Source organism: Argopecten irradians, chromosome 2 (genome assembly GCF_041381155.1).
Source record: "Argopecten irradians isolate NY chromosome 2, Ai_NY, whole genome shotgun sequence".
Lineage (NCBI taxonomy): Eukaryota > Metazoa > Mollusca > Bivalvia > Pectinida > Pectinidae > Argopecten > Argopecten irradians.
In genome coordinates, this window is record NC_091135.1 from 15523629 (window position 1) to 15540510 (window position 16882).

Here is a 16882-nt window from a genome sequence, read left to right on the forward strand (position 1 = left end):
AGGTAGATGTAACGTATCCCCTATGGTATCGAGGTCAGGATGAAGATGGTTGTAACGACAGTGATAGTATCCTCTATAGTATCGAGGGTGTAGGTTGATGTAACGACAGTGAAAGTATCCCCTATAATATTGAGAATGTATGTGGATGTAACGACAGTGAAAGTCTCCCCTGTGATATCGAGGATGTAGGTGAATGTAACGACAGTGATAGTATCCCCTGTGGTATCGAGGATGTAGGTGGATGTAGTGGGACAATGATATTATCCTCTCTAGTATCGAGGATGAAGGTGGATGAAACGACAGTGAAAGTATCCTCTGTGGTATCGACGATGGTGGTGGATGTAACGACAGTGATAATATCCCCTGTGGTATCGAGGATGTAGGTGGATGTAACGACAGTTATATTATCCCCTGTGGTATCGACGATGTAGGTGGATGAAACGACAGTGATATTATCCCCTCTGGTATCGAGGATGTAGGTGGATGTAACGACAGTGATATTATCCCCTGTGGTATCGACGATGTAGGTGGATGTAACGACAGTGATATTATCCCCTGTGGTATCGAGGATGTAGGTGGATGTAACGACAGTGATAGTATCCCCTGTGGTATCGAGGATGTAGGTGGATGAAACGACAGTGATAATATCCCCTAAAGTATCGAGGATGTAGGTGGATGTAACGACAGTGATATTATCCCCTGTGGTATCGAGGATGTAGGTGTATGTAACGACAGTGATAGTATCCCCTGTGGTATCGAGGATGTAGGTGGATGAAACGACAGTGATGTTATCCCCTGTGGTATCGACGATGTAGGTGGATGTAACGACAGTGATAGTATCCCCTGTGGTATCGAGGATGTAGGTGGATGTAACGACAGTGATAGTGTCCTCTATAGTATCGTGGATGTGGGTGGATGAAACGACAGTGATAGTATCCCCTGTGGTATCGATGATGTAGATGGATGTAGTCGGACAGTAATATAGATGGATGTAGTCGGACAGTAATATTATCCCATATAGTATCGCAGATGAAGGTGGATGTAACCACAGTGATTGTATCCCCTTTAGTATCGATGATGGGATGGAACTTACGACAGTGATAGTATCCCCTAAAGTATCGATGATGGGGTGGATATAGCGACAGTGGGAGTATAGTATCGAGGGTATAGGTGGATGTAACGACAGTTATATTATCCCCTGTAGTCTCGATGATGGGGCTGGATAGAACAACAGTGATAGCAACCCCTATAATATTGCGTGTACATGGTACTCTATATTCAGCTCCCGTAAGAATTATTGACAATATACTAATCTGCATCAAAATGCTATATTATCAACAGAATCAACACAAAAGACGTATTTCGATTCTTTATCTTATCTGGGTCAAAATGTAATCTCAACTGGCAGGGTCATATAAGGTCTCGTCAGGTTCAGTGGTGGAGGAAACCCGCTATGTCCGGAAAAAAACCACTGACAACGGTCATGCAATACCTGGCAACTGTCTCACATAGGATTCGAACTCGTGACCCATGGGTGAAGGGCTAATGGCAAGATGTCGGGACATCTCACCATTCGGCCACTGCGACCTTAATTGAGAATCTCTTAGAGACAGTCAGTGGAAGCATAGACGTAAGTGGTTAACTGTGCCATGTCCAATATGCAACCAAAGTTTGAAACATTGATGATATGCAACTGACATTTGATGGTGACCTTAGATGATCGTACGTTGCTCTCCTGATCGATCTGTCGAGGCTCTTATCAGAGTGACAGCTAATCAGCGGGCCTCGGATGAGGAGTCAGGGGTCATATGTAGATAAAAGGTAAATATGCATATGTACTACACGTGTAAAAATCAGTTAAACAACAGACCTGACAGGCGAGTGCTGAGCTCATAACAAGGTAAATTATTGACAATTTTCATCAATTTTTAATAACCTTCATACTTAGTTCATTCGTTAAAGATCTATATATCTAAATACATTTACATTTACTCGCCACTTCAACTATATAAACTAACTAAGACAAAGCGAAGTATATGACGGTATAACTGACACTAAAAAATTACTCTCTTGATTAGCTGCAATATTGTAGCCCAAAAGACTTATAGACAGAAAATGGTGTCGTCTTTAGAGCTACAATTGGTGCCTATTACCGCTAATGGAGCAAATTAATGATTATGCAAACCATTATTAATCATTTGTTTGCATTTTATCGTACTTGTTTGGTATCGCTTACCTACTAGGCAATAAAACTGAACCACATAAAATATCAAATTCTCATCAAGGCATCATTTTTTTTACATATTACATATGAAGATCTTTCTGAGGGGAATTTATACGGCGAGTCCACAAATTGTGAATTTGACGTCTTGTGAGCTGTACGGTAGATATTAAGAATGGTAGTTATGTTTGTTTTGGACAAAAATAATATGTAAATGCATGTATACGCATAAAATAATCGGAAACCTACAAAAAAGTATGAAAAACTATGCCCGAGTGATTTTCGGAGGCAGTGCTCCACTACGACACATAGGGACCAATTCGTACCCGGCCGAAAGGTATAGTAGGCCGGGTACGTATATTCGTTCTATCTCTTGATATACTCTCCTCGATATTTCAGGGGTTACTATATATCACTGTAGTTATATCCACGACAGTGATAGTAACCCATGGACTATCGAGGATGGTATATTCAACGCACGATTCTTATATACTATTCTTTATTTCGTATTAATTTTCTAGATATTTCCTTTTGAAGATTGAACTTCCCCACTTAAAGGTCCATTACCTTTCCGGAGCAAAATATAAAGGTTTCTTAAAAACATTAATAACACCAGAAAATGCATACCGATGATCTAAAATAAGGTTACGACACCAAACATATGCAAGATTGCCTGCGTAATATATGAAAGCAGTGGAGAATTTTTAAGACTCTATGGAAATATCGATCTTGTTTTACATTCCCATTTAAAAATTAAAAGCCGTTTCGGAAAGGTACGTAGTGGGCCTTTAAGTATAGTTTGAAAAAAATATAAGCATTGATGTAACTATTTTAAAATAAAATTTGTTCGCAACCTTTTGTGACGATAGTTCTAGGTGATATGAAAAAAAAGGAATCGGCCAATCAGAGTAAGGCTAATAGTATTAAAACAAAGAAAAAATAATTTGGCACGTAGTTAGATTCTAGTCAGAAAGCCAGATTTAATATTACATAACATTATAAAAACGAGACAATCGAAACAGTAGTTTGTATAAAGTTTATTTCTCATTAACTATTGACTACCTAAAGTGTTATTCTGTATGATCAAATAGTTTCTGTAACTCTAAAGGAATCATCTAAATTATCCCATTGCTCACGCACGCTTAGTTAGATGAACATTGTTAAAGTGAGAGTTACCTCCCCTCTATTTTGTTCCGTTGTCAGAATCAGAATCGGTGATTCCTCTTGAAATGACTGCCACTGATCAGACAGGAGGGGGCAAAGTTGCCCTGATAACTGGTGCCAATGCGTAAGTATATAGATTTTATACTGCTACATTTACCACTATACGTACAGTAACTACATTGGTTCATCTTTAGCCTAAGTGAACGTAACAGTTAGCCTAACGTTAGGTCGCAACTTTAACCCCCCCCCTCCTAAAATCGAAACCGGATATCGTTACTACGTTAGGCGTCACGTTATCAATTTTCTTATAGAGGATTTCTAGTGTTCTATTGTTCTAATCATGAAGCCCGTCTGTCGTCCGAAAATCAGTATGGATGTACACACCTCCTCTTAAACCACGGAACCAATATCCATGAAACTTCAGAGACAGCAATGTCAGGGACCACAAAGTGTAAGTTAGTCACTTCTGGCAAGCAACCAGGGCCGTTGTCGATTATACGGTTTGTCTGGTTGGACCTAGTTGTTCGTTTATGAATTAAAGACGGATATGGCCATTTTATATTGTTTTCAGACGGCTGTCATGGTTACCAAGTCACATATGATATATCTAGGGCAGAGTTTCATCAACATTTTTTGATTACAGTCATTGGACATAAGTATTAGGCTAGTCACTGTATTTTTACTTTGAATTTTTCTGATCTCATCTATTGTTAGAATTCAACGTAATTTGGCATTACAGAGGAATCTGGCTTATAGTGTTCAGTTCTGCATTTCTTTTTACAGGGGAATCGGGCTTACACTTGCAGAAAGACTCCTGACCATCCATAGTGACCTTCACCTTTGTTTGGCTTGTCGAAACAGACACAGAGCCGAGACAGCACGAGATGCCTTACTTCTCTCTCGCCCAAAAGCTCAAATCTCCATTGTGATATTGGACACTAGTAATGTCCAGTCTGTTCTCTCAGCCGTCATGGACATTAAAAAGCTGTAAGTTGTTAAATGCCAATTATCTTCGTAAATTGCTCCATGAAATATCTATTCTTTCTCTTTGTTGGTTCCGTTTATATTAAATTAACCTTTTTTTTTCTAGATACATGATTGTATACCGTATTTCACCGCATATAAGACCCCTCCTGCAAATAAGACCCCCCACCTATATTGACACATTTCCAGACTTAGGGGGGGATGTCTGAAAATAAGACCCCCCACCTATTTTTCCATTGGATGGGGGATCACTTTGTTGGGTTCCGTTTAGATTAGATTAACCTTTTTTTTCTAGATACATGACTGTATACCGTATTTCACCGCAAATATGACTCCTCCCGCAAATAAGACCCCCCACCTATATTGACATATTTCCAGACTTAGAGGGGATGTCTGAAAATAAGACCCCCCACCTATTTTTCCATTGGATGGGGGATTTTAGCAATGGGGTAATTAAAAATATCACCAAAATGATTGTGTAACAGGACAGTTTTTTATTTGTTTTATCGGCAAAGAAAAATCACATAGTAAACAGCAGCTGTTTGTGTACAATGTATATAACTCACAATATGTTACACAAATTACATGAAGCTATAAGCTATTTATTAACATTAATGAATATAGAGAGAAGAACATACCAGTAATATCATAATTCAAACTCTAAATGGATTATGTAAAATTGGATTGCAATTAAGATTTGTTATGTATAAAGATCAGTATGAAGACTTTAGAAAAAGGACAAAGAAAACAAAACTAATTAAGTGTTGTGGAAGAGTGGTGTAGTTAGTATTCTTTAGAATCTGATCACCTGCCATGCATACACTATCAAATGCTGATTCAACGATAGTTCAAATCTGGGTCAAGTACTTCACAGCTACAAAAGTATTGAGTTGCTCTAATAACAAGTGTGGATTTATATCATAATAAGATCATGAGGTCTGCAGCCTTAAAACTTTACCAAAGACTTCATCATTCTCCAGCTCTTAACCTCCTGGGTAGATGATTCAGCTTTTCACGTGTACATGTTACCATGTTATATAAATGTCAATTATTCTAACATAATATATCTGTTTAGATTAAAAGTTTGATTTGTTAAGTTTAAATTATCAAATTGCAAGGATCTTGTTCCTTATAAAATAACTTTTACCACAGGTATTATGATTACTACAGAGATTGTTTTTTTATTTATACTTCAGTGGCCACTGAACTTATAGAAGGTATGTTGCTGTTTCATTTCAGGTTTTCCAGAATAGACTATCTCTACCTCAATGCAGGAAAGATGTGTGTGAAGCATATTAACTTTTACAACCTGTTTAATTCCATCCTCAAGAAGTAAGTACAATCTCTAAAAAAGATTAAGCAATTTTAACTTACCACCTTCTAACATTGTAAAGTTCTGTCCAAATTAATTTTCCCATGTACCCAGTAATACATAATCAATAGAGAGACACATGTCTGTATAACCTTGGCTTATAGTTTAAGAAGTATTTCAAAGTATTTGCTCTATTTCCACTGCTGGGCCCTGCACCTCAGAGCCCTAGGGGGCCAGGCCCACCATTTATAAAGATTGGTTCCCCCCTCACCTAAGAAAGCTTCAGACCAAATTTGGTTATAATCCATTAAACCATTCATGAAATCATGACTAGTCGGGATTTTTGTACAAACAATTTGTGATTGTTATGTTGTACATTCATATGCATTGAGGAATACATTGTTCAGATTATCATTCAGGAATGTGTTCAGATTATCGTGTTGGAAAACATTGTTTTGTGAATACCATTCAGGAATACATTGTCTTGTAAATATAATACAGGAATACATTGTTCTGATTGTCATTTAGGAATACATTGTTCTGATTAACATTCAGGAACACATTGTTCTGATTACCATTTAGGAATACATTGTTCTGATTACCATTTAGGAATACATTGTTCTGATTACCATTTAGGAATACACTGTTCTGATTGTCATTTAGGAATACATTGTTCTGATTACCATTTAGGAATAGTTTGTTCTGATTGTCATTCAGGATTACAATATTCTGATTGTCATTCAGGAATACATTGTTCTGATTACCATTTAGGAATACAATGTTCTGATTGTCATTTAGTAATACATTGTTCTGATTACCATTTAGGAATACAATGTTCTGATTGTCATTTAGGAATACATTGTTCTGATTACCATTTAGGAATACATTGTTCTGATTACCATTTAGGAATACATTGTTCTGATTACCATTTAGGAATACAATGTTCTGATTAACATTCAGGAATACATTGTTCTGATTAACATTCAGGAATACATTGTTCTGATTACCATTTAGGAATACATTGTTCTGATTACCATTTAGGAATACATTGTTCTGATTACCATTTAGGAATACATTGTTCTGATTGTCATTTAGGAATACATTGTTCTGATTGTCATTTAGGAATACATTGTTCTGATTGTCATTCAGGATTACAATATTCTGATTGTCATTCAGGAATACATTGTTCTGATTACCATTTAGGAATACAATGTTCTGATTGTCATTTAGGAATACATTGTTCAGATTATCATTTAGGAATACATTGTTCTGATTGTCATTTAGTAATACATTGTTCTGATTGTCATTTAGGAATACATTGTTCTGATTGTCATTTAGTAATACATTGTTCTGATTATCATTTAGTAATACATTGTTCTGATTATCATTCAGGAATACATTGTTCTGATTGTCATTCAGGAATACCTTGTTCCTTTTCAACACTGGCCATGGGTTACTGGTTCACTCAGATGAACAAACCAGTGAGGGTCTGATGAGCACATTTGCTACCAATGTTTTTGGGCATTTTGTAATGGTAAATATCACACTACATGCACTTATAATATGTCTGAATAAAAGATTTTTTTTCTAAAATGTTTATTATTCATATCGACACGTGGAACTATCTAATGTCTGAACATTGTTTATTTAACACAAAGATAAAATTTTGTCTAAAAAAATGAAAATTGTAATAAAGAAATATAAAAGAGAATTCCAATTTGATCTGAGAACAATCCTTAGAGGTCTAACCAACTTTCAGGCTTTCACACCCTGTTGACAATGCTTTGTATAGGATATAGCATTGTCTCAAAAGACAATGAAAGTAACATTATATTTAATGGAATCTCTGTTTTATATGTAAATGATTTAGATAGCTAGATATTAAGCATCAACGTTAAAAGGTGACTACAGGAGTATTGACAGTAGGTGACAGTGTTGGTAATGAGATTTGAACTTTTTTATTACTTTAAACAGGTAAAAGAACTAGAGGATATCCTTGGGGGTTCTCAGCCTTCACAAATTATTTGGACCTCCTCTGTAGCCGGTGTCCGTTCAGCCTTTGACCCTCGTGACATACAGGCCAAAAATGGGTTAGTTGAACAGTCCAGTGGCTATCATCTTTGAGCAGTCTAGTGGCTGTCACCTTTGAGCAGTCTACTGGCTATCACTGTTGAATATTCTAGTGACTATCACCTTTGAGCAGTCTAGTGGCTGTCATATTTGAACAGTCAAGTGGCTATCACCTTGGGATAGTCTAGTGGCTGTCACCTTTGAATACTCAAGTAGTTATCACCTTTGAACAGTCTTGTGGCTACCACCTTTGAACAGTCTGGTGGCTGTCATATTTGAACAGTCTTGTGGCTATCACATTTGCAGGTTTTGACCACTCAGTTTAATTATTAATTGATAACTGATCCAGAAAGGGTATAATCTTATAGATCATATAAGATGATAGATTATGTTTGTACCTCCATATATATTATGTACATCAGTTATAATTTGATATCACATAAATGCTATTTTGGGCTCATCTAACTTAGTTGGCTTTGTGTTACAGAATGGACCCCTATGGATCTACGAAGTGTGTGATTGAAACTACCAGTATGGCACTGAATGAAACACAAAATAAAAAGGTAAAATTGCTATAACGATGTGTGATTTCAATCACTCGGCTTCATCAGAAAATTTTGAAATATAAATAAATTTTTGTCAATGATTAAAAATCAAATTACAGGATTTCCCATATATTATGTTACACTTTCAAAGTTGATTTGTGATGTTACAGCTACTGATTATAGCAGCGTGATTATTTTGTGGCTACTTTGTATAGGATGCATGGGGTAAAAGTGTGATTATTTTGTGGATATTCTTTGTATAGGGTAGAAGTGTGATTATTTTGTGAATACTTTGTATAGAATGGATGGGTTAGAAGTGTGATTATTTTATGAATATTCTTTATATAGAGTAGAAGTGTGATTATTTTGTGAATATTCTTTGTATAGGGTAGAAGTGTGATTATTTTGTGGATATTTTGTACAGTGGAACCTCCCAAAACCGAACCTTCTCAAAACCGATCACCTCTAGAAACCGAACATGGATGTCATGTACAGAATGAATTCCTCTTTATTAATAGTATATAAAACTTCCCAAAACTGATCTCTCCCAATTCCGAATACCGGACCGATTTTAAGATCGGAATAGTCAAATGTAACTAAAATACACTTCTGAAAACCGGCCTTTCCTGAGCGACACCGATAGATTGCATTGAGGTCTGATCAACCGACCGTGAAATACACACGTACCTGTACCATAGTTGTCGCATGCCATGACCTGGGGCGTGTATACAGATGTGATGGCTATAGGTACACGGTAATTATACCCGAGATGGTGGTGTAATTATTTAATCATGCCTATTGTTTAGATATCTAACGAAGGTCTACCATGTGCACGTGGTTTGTTTACTGTAGGAAAACAAGCAGAGCTAGTAATAAAGAGAAAGTTTCGTATTCAAATTACACGGGTTTTTGTTTAATTACATATGTAGTTGTCGGATAACGTAAATTATCTGTATGAAGAAGCCGAAGCCATGTATTGTTTTAGAAAATGACTATGTCATATAATGACCGGCATGGACTAGTACTGATCATCGTGTAATTAGACCATATAATTTGTATTCTTGACGTAACCGGAAGCAATCGGTCGTATGTACATGTAGGTTGCAGACGAGAATTACATCCCCAAGAACATTCACGCAACTAACTAAACTACGTTTATAAGCGGTAACAAAGTCAAGTTTGCTGTAATCCATTCCTTTTAAACGTATGATTTTCTCTTTTGTGATAACATTCACATTAACAATCAATATCGGTCGGTTTTAACAAACACTAGGCATACATGCGGTGCACCAATGTAAAAAACGACTTCTGATCGATTAAATCCGTATCATGATGATCGGTATTCGGTTCACTTCTCCAAACCGAACCCTCTCTAAACCGGCCGAAATTATATGCACCGACCATGATCGGTTTCGGGAGGTTCCACTGTATATGAAGAAGTGTGATTATTTTGTGGATATTCTTTGTATAGGGTAGAAGTGTGATTATTTTGTGAATACTTTAGATAGGATGGATGGGGTAGAAGTGTGATTATTTTATGAATATTCTTTGTATAGGGTAGAAGTGTGATTAGATAGGATGGATGGGGTAGAAGTGTGATTATTTTGTGAATATTCTTTGTATAGGGTAGAAGTGTGATTATTTTGTGAATACTTTAGATAGGATGGATGGGGTAGAAGTGTGATTATTTTATGAATATTCTTTGTATAGGGTAGAGGTGTTATTATTTTGTGGATACTTTGTATAGAATGGATGGGGTAAAAGTGTGATTGTTTTATGAATTCTTTGTAAAGGGTAGAAGTGTGATTATTTTATGAATACTTTAGATAGGATGGATGGGGTAAAAGTGTGATTGTTTTATGAATTCTTTGTATAGGGTAGAAGTGTGATTATTTTGTGAATACTTTAGATAGGATGGATGGGGTAGAAGTGTGATTATTTCATGAATTCTTTGCATAGCGTAATAGTGTGATTATTTTGTGAATACTTTGTATAGGGTAGAAGTATGATTATTTTATGAATTCTTTGCATAGTGTAGAAGTGTGATTATTTTGTGAATACTTTGTATAGGGTAGAAGTATGATTATTTTATGAATACTTTGTATAGGGTAAAAGTGTGATTATTTGTGAATACTTTTAGATATTTGTGAATACTTTTAGATAGAATGGATGAGGGTAGAAGTGTGATTATTTTGTGAATACTTTTAGATAGAATGGATGAGGGTAGAAGTGTGATTATTTTGTGAATACTTTTAGATATTTGTGAATACTTTTAGATAGAATGGATGAGGGTAGAAGTGTGATTATTTGTGAACACTTTTAGATATTTGTGAATACTTTTAGATAGAATGGATGAGGGTAGAAGTGTGATTATTATGTGAATACTTTTAGATAGAATAAATGGAGTAGAGGTGTTTAACTGTGTATTTATAAAACAGTGCTTTAAAATGTCTTTCAGAACATCTATTCCCACACGACCTGCCCCGGACTGGTCCTTACTAACATGACCAATGGTATTCTGGCCTCATGGATCTGGTGGTTTATTCTCCCCTTTATGTACATGGTATGTGACTTCCGAATTATGGTAGAATATTTGTTCATTGGTATGCGGCTATACACAAATGTTGGGCGATTTTAGATTTCTTTGGGTTTTATTGTTAAACATGTTGAAACATTTTTAAATAGCATTTTTGTCGAAACTGTGAAGATTTGTCTTTTAATCAATTTTTACTTATAAATTATTATGTAATGCTTGTTTTCTTTATTGAAAATACATATTCTTAATGTAGATATTTTTCTGTTAATAGTTCCGCTTGCTGTTGGACCACCTAAATATTGATACATATAGAGGATCTGAATCTCTGGTAAGCATCATTTTACATACCAGTATCATATTGTGTGAAACTATACCCATGGGAAATACAATGTTTTATTTCTCTCTAGGGGAACACACCTGCCCAAAGGGAACATGTGTGATGGTTATTGCCATCCAGTTTAAACTTTTCTCTTTAAATGACTTTGAAATACTAAGTGGCTTATAATTAGAGACTTGACATTAGCTCTGACCTGTAGTATGCTAGGATGAAGGGATATCACGTTTGTTAAATAAATGACCTTAACCTTCATTCAATGTCACAAGGGTCAAATAGCCTAAAACCAATAAATTGCTTTCAATATCTAAGAGCCATAGACACCTGATATAGGGACATTTTGGTGCTTGTTCAACTGAATGACCTCGACCTTCATTGACAAATACAAGGGTCAAAAAGGCTAAAATCTGGCCACCAAGTTTGTTCAAATGAATGACCTGGACTATCATTTAAGGTCACATGGATCGAATAGGCTACACAGGGATCAAAGAGGATACAATCTTTAACGACTAATTCATATATGTGTACTTCATTTCTTCTATGTGGTGTATTGCATTAATAGCAGATGACCATAAAGGCCCATTGGACCTCTTGTTTTATATAATGTTACCAGGATCAAAAATGAAAAAAATGTTCATTGATTCTTCTAGCCAGTTTCAGCTAATTACTGATTGACATAAATACTTGAGTAGAATTGTATAAGAAATAATGGTAGGACTGATATAATTGATAAGTACTTCTGTCAGTATACAACATGGACAACAAGTTGTCATATTGTACTTAAATTGACTGACAATTTTAGTTCATAACCATTATTTCTAAAAATAAAATTTTAAAAAAATAATAAAATAAGGTGTAAACAAGATTTTGGAGTACTGATTACAAGTGGAAAATAAAACTTGATGACAACAATTACAGGTATGGTTATCACAACAAGAACCAACAAGTCTGAAAACCAATATCCGCTACCAGAGTTCTACTGATGTCTGGGGAAGGACCACTGTCCAACCAGTACAGGTAAATACTCATACATTTTATCTGTTCATGCATGCCTTGTATATTTAAACATACATGACTCCTGTACAGGTATGTACTGAAACATACATTACACTTGTACAGGTATGTACTGAAACATACATTACACCTGTACAGGTACATGTATGTATCGAAACATACTTTACACCTGTACAGATATACTGAAACATGAATAACAACTTTACGTATATGTAACGAAACATACATTACACCCGTACAGGTAAACTGAAACATACATTACACCTGTACAGGTATGTACTGAAACATACATTACACCTGTACAGGTATACTGAAACATACATTACACCTGTACAGGTATGTACTGAAACATACATTACACCTGTACAGGTATACTGAAACATACATTACACCTGTACAGGTATGTACTGTAACATACATTACACCTGTACAGGTATACTGAAACATGAATAACAACTTTACATATTGTTACATGAACGAATAACAGAAAGGAGAAACCAGCAGCTAAATTCAAAACACAATTTAATTTTATATACAATATTATACAGAGATGGTTTACAATATCTAAAGTAATTGGTGGTGGTACAAGACTAGTACGATGATTTAAAGTGTTACTTATCTGTATGCGAATGTCCTGGTATAATCCTTGATCCTTCCAGGTTTCAAATTAACAATAATCACAAATCCACAAGGAAAATTGAATGTCCACAGATGATTTGTAAAGTTCCAGGCAATATGAATAAATCCACACAAAGTGTTGTAATAATCCACAGATAAAGTCACAATAGCTCTCCCAATAGAATCTTATATGGCGCTGTACAATTCTTGATATGTCTTATTACAGGTCTCATTACAGTTCTGATTAGCCTTGGGCAGCTGGAGTATATATAGCTAAACCGTAATTCAAGAATATTGGAGAACCTCCTACTTCTAGAAATATCTAACTAAAAACAGTAAACAAGTAAACACACATAACTTTCTGGAAATAGATCATTCTAGATATCTACTTAAAATCAACATGTTTACAAACATATTTGTTTATACATGATTATATTCTAGAAAGTTCTATAACCTAAATCAATGATATGACCTTCATAGGATGTATTGATAAAAAAAAAGCTATAGGAGTTATCTCCCTTATCTCATAACTACATGTATTTAGTGTCATACATAACACTTTACATATATGTAACGAAACATACATTACACCTGTACAGGTATGCTGAAACATACATTACACCTGTACAGGTATGTACTGTAACATACATTACACCTGTACAGGTATACTGAAACATACATTACACCTGTACAGGTATGCTGAAACATACATTACACCTGTACAGGTATGTACTGTAACATACATTACACCTGTACAGGTATACTGAAACATACATTACACCTGTACAGGTATGTACTATAACATACATTACACCTGTACAGGTATACTGAAACATACATTACATCTGTACAGGTATACTGAAACATACATAACAACTTTACATATATGTACTGAAATATAAATTACACCTGTACAGGTTTACTGTAACATACATTACACCTGTACAGGTATACTGAAACATACATTACATCTGTACAGGTATACTGAAACATACATAACAACTTTACATATATGTACTGAAATATACATTACACCTGTACAGGATTACTGTAACATACATTACACCTGTACAGGTATGTACTGTAACATACATTGCAACTTTATAGGTATATACTGAAGCATACATTACATCTGTACAAATATGTACTTAAGCTTTTTAGGTCACCTGAGAGGAAGTCTCAATTGACCTTTTCTAATCGCCTGTTGTTCGTCGTCGAGCGTTGTGTGTCTGTAAACAATTAACATTTTCAACTTATTTCCCAAAACTGCTGAAGTAATTTCAATGAAATTTTGCACAAACCTTCATAAGGCCTATCAAAATTGTGAATTATATGACACCCATCCCCCAGGGGGCTCTGGGTGGGGCCAAAAGGGCTAAAATTGGCTAAAATTTCAAAAATCTTCTTCTCCACTCATAGATGTGGTAGAATCAAATACTCTTCATAGATAGAAAGATCTCAAGGCCCTGTATGAAAATTGTGAATTATATGACCCTGGGGTCTCAGGTTTCCCCCCTGGGGAGGGGGTTAAGTTTACTATAATGTATATAGGGAAAACACATTTTTGAGAATTATTTGGTCATTTATATTAGGAAATTAGTCAAATGTTGTCAGAAATATCCCTATGAAATGGCCATTGAATCCTATTAACAAACTTTCCATGACTGACCCCAAGGGGTTTAGGGCGGGGGCCATCTGCTTATTTTTCATAAGAAATTAGTCAAACTGGGTTATGATTATTAGCCTGAAATGGTATTTTCACACCATATCCACATTGGTCCTGGCAAAGCCAATTGGAATTTTAAGCATAAGGTTTGGTAACATAATACAATAACTATCAAAATGAAGAACAAAAAATAAAAATTCTAATACGAAGGTTCAACTTTAAAGTTTATTCTAATTTGTAAATACTTTTTACAGATATCCAACTTTGCAATGCTCTTTAATTCATGTATCAGCACTCAGGTGACCGTCAAGGCCTCTTGGGCCTCTTGTTTACCTACTGGTAAATAATGTTCACATATTTGATGTACAATGTTATTACGCTAACAAATATCATTCAAATGTTCCATGCCGCCATTTAAGTAGGAAAACAATAAGTATATGTATAATTGGATGTTACAACTATGATTTGTGGGTTTTTTTTAAATGACGATACACTTGGGGAATTGCATTGGTATCCGGGGGAATTGTGTGAAATTTTTATACACTTTTTTCCTGGTTTAAACATCCATTGTTTCATGTTGTTAAAGTTATAAGTTACTGTTATCTTCCTGCAGTATAGTTATATCACATTATTTTGAAATTAAATACCATTTCTGTGCAGGTGAATTTTTCTCTGGAGGAGTCCCTCAAGGTTTATGAGGAAATGGAAATGCTATACAAGGGCTTCAAGGAAAAGTACAAGAGTTAGACGGGAAGATACTTTACTTTGTTCTAAAATCTGAATGTTACCTTCTCAGCCAGCAGAATTTAAAATCACTAATGAACTGGCAACCAGAGTCTGTGATAAACTCATCATGAACTTTTCAACGACTCCGTAGTTGTGTAAACAATGTAAACCTTAGGTCTTTCTACCTCATATGCTGTCTTACAGATCATAAGAGTCTTTGTACTGGTGCTGTCTTATTTTATCCTTTTAAACCATTTATTTGTGTTTTATATATTGTCATTCAAATTGTTATATATCTTGTATGTTGCGAAATCAACAACTTAAGATTTGTTTTTACTGTATGAATAACGCTAGTATAACAATATATGTATAATACTATTTCATCTTTTTTGTCATTTTAATAGTCTTTCAAGATGTTAAGTCTGTGTTAATTTAAGCTTCATTTATTGCTTTGTTGTTCAGCTATTGCTACTACATGTGTGCTAAAATTTTACCATGCCAAAATCAGGATATATAACGGAAAGTAGATTACATATGTATCTGAAATGTCCAATATGTTTGTGTATAAAACAAGGTACATATATTATGTTGCTTTTTACTTGAACATCATGAATTATTGACTCTAGTGAATGGAGATGTTCTGCTTTTGTAATCATGAAAGCCAAATATCTGTGAAGTTCAAGCTGTCTATTTTGATATTTTTAAAATTGTTAACACTTTTACCGGTATTGGTGGGTATTTTTGAATGGTACGATTTTCCAGCATTATAAAATCTTGAACCATTTATGTGAACTGTAATCTGGATTTTACTACAAATTGTATCTTCTGTTTATGGTATTTCTATACTAGACTTGCTATATGGAATTTGAATTTGGAGTAGTTTAAGGGAATTTCTTATTACATTGTTATTGTTGCTGCTGTCATATATAGATTTTTTTTTATCTATTTGATATGTTTATTCACATTAAACATTAAACAAAAAGGATTTAAGTGACAATGTTGTGTTTTTAATATCAAACTGCGGTAGCCTACTGGTTAAGACATATTACATGTACCTCAAGCCATGTACCTTTTGTCAAAAGGTCAAATCTAAGTGAGACTGTTTTCAGGTACTGACCATAGGTCAGGCATGTCCTTAAATGACCATGGTTGTTGATAGAGGACGTTAAACTAAGCAACCCAAAGTGTTCTTCAATGAATTTCTTGAATACGTATAGAATTTATACTGATCCACTACGTTCACAGTTCTGGAAAATTAATAATTCCACATAGAACCATTGATATATATACCATTTAACCAGGTATTTGAAACCGATTAAAATGTTTGCAGCTTCAGCTAACAAAATGAGAAAATTAAACCTGGTTTTGAATTTTAGTGATCTGGATATAAGAGTGCATGTATATCATTATAGACGATTCAATTTCACTTTTGTTTTGATATACATGTAGTTGTTTAAACATTGTATTGTTCCATCGCCCACATCAACCACAGGGACCTGGCACAAATATATATATATATATAAGTACTGCCAGGTCCCTGTGACATCATCATTATGGTAATTATAGGTAAAGTCGATCAAGATTTTCCAAGACCATCCACTTCTCTCACTCAACGTCACATATCCTGCCCTAGACTTGTGAGAAAATAATATTAATCTCAATTATATTGAGATACCAAACAATATATTGAAA

General features: G+C 34.9%; 2 protein-coding genes across 4 annotated transcripts; one reads left to right on the forward strand and one right to left on the reverse strand.

The window, feature by feature from the left end:
• Positions 1-121: 121 nt before the first annotated feature.
• LOC138316462 (uncharacterized) lies at positions 122-1565 on the reverse strand. Its single transcript, XM_069258156.1, has 2 exons — positions 1493-1565; positions 122-939 (listed from the first exon to the last, which is right to left on the reverse strand). The coding sequence occupies exons 1-2, from the start codon at positions 1563-1565 to the stop codon at positions 122-124; spliced, it is 891 nt and encodes a 296-aa protein (XP_069114257.1).
• A 253-nt stretch (positions 1566-1818) lies between these two features.
• LOC138314580 (3-keto-steroid reductase/17-beta-hydroxysteroid dehydrogenase 7-like) lies at positions 1819-16180 on the forward strand. Of its 3 annotated transcripts, none has more exons than XM_069254985.1 (11): positions 1819-1900; positions 3425-3509; positions 4169-4372; positions 5609-5701; positions 7101-7215; positions 7656-7771; positions 8239-8314; positions 10755-10859; positions 11104-11160; positions 12085-12183; positions 15125-16180. In XM_069254985.1, exons 2-11 carry the CDS (start codon positions 3451-3453, stop codon positions 15209-15211), a joined length of 1011 nt encoding a protein of 336 aa, XP_069111086.1. In that variant the 5' UTR covers positions 1819-1900; positions 3425-3450; the 3' UTR covers positions 15212-16180. The 3 variants fall into 3 exon arrangements, with proteins under 3 accessions (XP_069111086.1, XP_069111087.1, XP_069111085.1); XM_069254986.1 differs by lacking the exon at positions 1819-1900 and adding an exon at positions 2101-2399; XM_069254984.1 differs by lacking the exon at positions 1819-1900 and having other exon boundaries at positions 2680-3509.
• Positions 16181-16882: the final 702 nt, after the last annotated feature.

Coding starts and splice junctions, on each gene's coding strand:
- LOC138316462 (XM_069258156.1), bottom strand. CDS start 1,565: ATGTCCCGACATCTTGCCATTAGCCCTTCACCCATGGGTCACGAGTTC. Junction 940..1,492: donor CTATGTGAGACAGTTGCCAG/GTATTGCATGAC, acceptor TCGATACCACAG/GGGATACTATCACTGTCGTT.
- LOC138314580 (XM_069254985.1), top strand. CDS start 3,451: ATGACTGCCACTGATCAGACAGGAGGGGGCAAAGTTGCCCTGATAACT. Junction 5,702..7,100: donor TTTAATTCCATCCTCAAGAA/GTAAGTACAATC, acceptor ATTGTCATTCAG/GAATACCTTGTTCCTTTTCA. Junction 11,161..12,084: donor ATAGAGGATCTGAATCTCTG/GTAAGCATCATT, acceptor CAACAATTACAG/GTATGGTTATCACAACAAGA.